This window comes from Cyclospora cayetanensis, unplaced genomic scaffold (genome assembly GCF_002999335.1).
Source record: "Cyclospora cayetanensis isolate NF1_C8 unplaced genomic scaffold, CcayRef3 CcayRef3_contig_56, whole genome shotgun sequence".
Lineage (NCBI taxonomy): Eukaryota > Apicomplexa > Conoidasida > Eucoccidiorida > Eimeriidae > Cyclospora > Cyclospora cayetanensis.
This window is the reverse complement of record NW_020312546.1, coordinates 59722-64560: the sequence shown is the minus strand read 5'-3', so window position 1 is coordinate 64560 and position 4839 is coordinate 59722. Positions and strand designations below refer to the sequence as shown.

Here is a 4839-nt window from a genome sequence, read left to right as displayed (position 1 = left end):
GCAACCTGAAGTGATGAGAGAGAGAGAGAAAAAAAAAAAAGGTCTCGGCGTGCACACCACCCAAGAGCGATACTCAGGGGAGTAATGGGGAAAAGCTATAAATTGGCTTGATGTTGACCGCAAATACATCTGCTTTGGGAGTGATGAGAGCGTTAACCTGCATGCACTCTGGAATGGTGTGTCCAATTTTGAATTGGATCGTCTGACCGTCTGCGAGAGGCAGCGATGCATTTCGCTTGCTTGACCATGGGATAATCGCGTTGTTTCGCTCCAAATTTAGGCCAATAGTGCTATTGCATATTGCATCCTGGCATCAACAAGTGCATGGCTACTTCACTAGAGTGATTTGGTCTGCACCAATCTATCGCCCATAAGCAACTCACCAGGGGTGAATACGGAAAGGGATTTGTTTTGCCATCTTATATAGCCTGTGTATAGCACTTGTGGCTATATGTCTTGTTTGATATTGCTGGAGGCATCTACCCACAGTCAGCCTGGACGTCAGCTCTTATTTTCGTGTCTTTCCTCACCTCAAGCAAGGAAGGAAAGTAGCTGTAGTGTACAAGCAATACAGGTACACCTCCAATTGCCTTCTTCGCACTTGAAGGCACTCTTAAGAGTCTCACTCTAAAGAAAACTATATGCGCTGCGCGCTCACAATCTATTAGGGCCTTCAGCAGCTACCAGAGATAGGTACAGATGCATGCTTGTCGACGTCATACGCTCTAAAAGGTTTTCCGTAACTAGAATAATTGCAAGGACAGGTAGTCTTTTAGTTTTTGTAACAGTTGCGTACCCTTTTCCCCGTAGCTAGGCTTGATAAGGAAAGTGAGCTTTACTGTGGGCAGGGCTGAAGATGCACAAAAAACAATTCTTTCAAATAAGCGTTTCATGCCAAAGGGGCATCGACGTGCACCGTGCCAGCGCAGAAGCATGAAAATTCCCAAGCTTCAGCGAACTCAGCACGCAATAGTGTACGCAATGGCAATCTTTGCTTACCCAACAGCTTGCAAGTATTTATTTGGTCTAGAGTTGGCCATTTGCTTAAAGCACTGCATCGTTTGTAGTAACAAAGATTTCTCTTAGGGATACTATTAGTTGACTTGCTGGCATGTAGCGGCGCCCGTGCGAAGACGTGGGAACAAAGACCAGTCCCCGATGTTTATTAATAGAACATCCATATCGATTTTCAAACAGGAAAAACATTGACCCTTCTGAGACAAAGTTTGCATGGTTGTTGTCCAAGGTTTCAAAGTGATCGTTGAGCTTAAGACATCGGCACAGTGAATTAGCCCGAATTGCAGACCCTTGCTACCCCAGATTCTTGAGGCGGTGGCGTAGGGCTGCGCTGGCTGTTGGGGAGACAGCATTGAACCTCTAAGGATATTTTTTAAATCCCCACGGCCTACGGCTCTGCTTAGCAGTTGTGATTATGTAAGGTCCTCGTAAGGATCACGCATTTATAGGAAATTCTGGGGTTACAGCCATTTTTGCAGTCATTCTAGTCATTCAAAATTCGTATTAGCTTATGCTCAGTATGACCGCGTATCTGCACAAACGACCTAGGATGCTGATTGCCATTATTGACGACAGGAGTGCAAAATTCTGAGTATTTTAGGCGGTGTTGCTTATAGTACGCCCTCAACTGCGAAGAAGAGTGGCTGGAGGTGCCACTGTACTCGTAGTTCACTACACATCGAGTGGGCAAAGCTAGACATTGGCTCTTTTCACTAAGCTAGTTATGTTTGTTTGAGAACTCGTTAAGAACCAGCTATTCCATCCAGCTTTTCGTCCATTTGATAAAAGTATACTACACTTAGTCCCCTGCAATGGCAATAACCGTTGGGTGCCTGCGCGCTAGTGGTTATCTGCTACTAGTTGTGGGTACTTGGAGTCCTTAGTGCGTGAACCTACGCGCGCTCTAGCTGACCCTCTCCCCTTGTGTCGGAATTCAGGTTGATAAGGACAAGGTAAGGGAGGAGTCCCTTTCAGAGAACACTCAGTAAGCCTCCAGTACGTTTTGTATTGTGGTTGGGCTATGTCTCCCCTTATGGCAACCCAAAGTGAAGGGCTACTCCACTAGTTACTAAGTGCTACATGTACAAGTGACCCACCACCCTAGCCGTCTCACTGTAATATGTTGGTCAGCACAGCGCACTGAAATTTGCTATAAAAATTACAATAAGCAGTCAAAATTAGCATTGTGGTCCTGGGCGCTGGGGCTCAGTGTAGCCGCTGCATTATATATGCTTTATTTTGCTCACCTGCCTCCAGGATTCCTAGCCAGTTGCTCACGGCGCCTGGAACTCGTGGGGCAACTTCTTATTTACGTTAAATATGACCTCCTGTTGTTCTCTCCTGCTCGTGCCCCATATTTCTGCCAGCGCCATACTCTGTTTTCGCAGGGTGACTGCATGGTCGTACTCTTCTGAGGCCAGAGCATCTAATTCCTTCTCAGCCGGGAACGTTATACCTCCTAGCAATCCTGCCTCGTGGTTTGAGGTTCCTTGCTGCGGCAGAAACAAATAGCCTTGTCTGCTAGCTGAGCTTCTTGAGAAGTCATGTATACTTAGCTCTTTATATCAACAGTTTGCACGGGGATCATATTACCTGCTCCTGTACAGGCCCCAGAAAAGTGCTAGAAGCCTGCTTGACTGTTTGGCTAGCGTGTGTTGCAGTTCCACCCACTGAGGCAAGATGAGATACTTGTTGCTCTGTCGTTGATGGATAGCAGATCACAGTTTCGTGATAGCTTTCACCAGACGGCCACACAGACATAGGATTGCTAAAGGAATTTCTCCCAAGGCTACAGCTCATGGGGGGAATATCTGCAAAGGGCGGTATTATGCTTTGGGGGACATTTCCAGCCTTTGCCTCCACGGCTGACTGAATCAAGCAGAAACACGCACAGCGGAACCCGTGCAAGCAAAGTCTGAAAAACTAGGTTCGAAGTAGAAATGAAATAACCGATCTTTGTTCTAAAAATACATAGGCATGTTGCGAACTCAATTTTTAATGGGAACGGCTGTGCAGATTCTAGGCATAGGCTTAGTACATCTGGCCTTATCCTGAAGAACATGATACATGCCAGCTGTTGCACGGGCATGTTAATGGTGGCTTCTAAAATGTTGTATTTATACAAAAATAACACCCAATGCGCACCTGAAGAAAGCAGTAGGCTAGGTCTGACTCTACGAAGCTTGGCATTGGCAGACATGCGCATGTGTCTGAAGGTAGCTCCTCAATCAAGCGCCAAGCTTCTTCCACCATGAGAGATGGGTCAATGCGTGACGAAAGCATCACATGCTGGGCTTCATGACTGTATCGTCGAGCTTCTATCCTTACGACTTTACTCTCTCGCGTATCATGTGGCACCCCGGAGTTCAACGGAAAGGCCCAATCACCAGGTGCGTTTTCAAGCAGGGATGGGGTCGCTACTAAAAGAGACTGAATCACATCGACGTCCGTGACCTCAAGCCCTCCGGTGTACGTAGTAGGATCTGCCTTCTTCAGTCGAAACACTTCAACGTCACACCTTGGCATGGGTGATAAAGGAGTGTTATCTTGCATGCACATGAAAAGCTCCCCAATAATTATCTTCTCTGCTCCCCAGGACTGGAGGCATGGAATGATTTGCCCCTCCCATTCTCCGGTGTCTCCTAAATGATGCAAGTGCGTCGGAGGCGCAAGTCTAACACGCCATTCGCCTTCTCTATTGATTGATTCCACTATGTCTCTTCGTGAGCCTGTAGCTGTGTCTACCAGTCCATCACCAGCTAGGGCATTTGCTGTCCTTGAACTGCCATGTGGTGCATTATCGTGCCATTTCAGAAGTTCAACTCCACCCCTGCTTACATGAGGCCCTTTCCCCCCCTCTACGGTGGGCTGTCTCTGGAAGCAGTCCATGTCAGACCGATCTGATAGAGCCCCAGGCCCTCTTATATGGTTCTGTTGGTTTTTGTGTTGCCGAGCAGCTTGTTTCGGTTCCATGATCGTTTCCCGCTTCATCCCTTGGGATTCGAGCCAAGTGTGCATCTTGAATAGTCGACGCGCTGCCCTAGCCCGAATTATTTCTACTGCTGCAACATGCTGCATCCGCTGCCTAAGCCCGCTATACCAGAGCCTCCGTATTAAAAATTGGTCATGGGAGTAATAATTATCGTCTGCGGCGAATTGTGTGGTTTCTTGCAAAGGAGCAATGGGATTGCTTGCAAACGTGCAGAAAGTACGCATTCTGTCTTGATACTGCAGTTGCCTCAATATCTGTTTGAAACATTTTGCTCTCTTCATGTGAAACGTCTTGGTGAGGGTAGCAGGGGGCATGGTGCTACCTATGAGTGGATTTGTCCCGAGGCTTTGTATTTTGAGAGCATAAAGCAGGTCATCCCAGCTTTCGTCAAGGCAGTGCCACAACATCACCGTATTGCCCTCCCTGCCTCCAAATCGTCTTGTCTCGATTCTGGTGTGGTCGGTGTTCTTGCCGTCGCAGCTACAAGCGTGGGCGGGCGAGCGGCATTGGTGGCAAACCAAAAGAGGTGCATGCCGCAGCATGCACATCTCCGAGCTGGCCCCGAGGGAAGAGCCTGACAGGTCCACGTGTTCCTCTACCACGAGCTGCATACAGTTCTGGAGGCTACACGATCAGCTGCATGTGGTGATTAGCTGTAGGCCTCATTGCCATGTTTGTTCTGGCTTGCGTTTATACAAACTTTCCTGCAGCTGTCGGTCTATGCTCCCCGCAAACAGCATATAATGAAGCGAGACTTCTTTTGAAACAACACTCCCTACGAGCAGAATTCTCGAGGGATGAGCGACTTTTCTCCTTCTACATATGCAACA

The 4839-nt window shown here is 47.8% G+C and overlaps 1 protein-coding gene across 1 annotated transcript; it reads right to left on the bottom strand.

Annotated features, from left to right (window-relative positions):
• Nucleotides 1-2291: 2291 nt before the first annotated feature.
• LOC34622457 lies at nucleotides 2292-4620 on the bottom strand. The gene is made up of 3 exons (XM_026334991.1): nucleotides 3163-4620; nucleotides 2651-2886; nucleotides 2292-2550 (listed from the first exon to the last, which is right to left on the bottom strand). The coding sequence occupies exons 1-3, from the start codon at nucleotides 4618-4620 to the stop codon at nucleotides 2292-2294; spliced, it is 1953 nt and encodes a 650-aa protein (XP_026190776.1).
• Nucleotides 4621-4839: the final 219 nt, after the last annotated feature.

Excerpts from the sequence above, each read along its gene's own strand:
- LOC34622457 (XM_026334991.1), bottom strand. The coding sequence starts at position 4,620 with ATGCAGCTCGTGGTAGAGGAACACGTGGACCTGTCAGGCTCTTCCCTC. Across the intron at positions 2,887-3,162 it reads TAGCCTACTGCTTTCTTCAG|TCAGCCGTGGAGGCAAAGGC; the intron begins GTGCGCATTGGG and ends TGCTTGATTCAG. Across the intron at positions 2,551-2,650 it reads CACGCTAGCCAAACAGTCAA|AAGCTCAGCTAGCAGACAAG; the intron begins GCAGGCTTCTAG and ends TGACTTCTCAAG.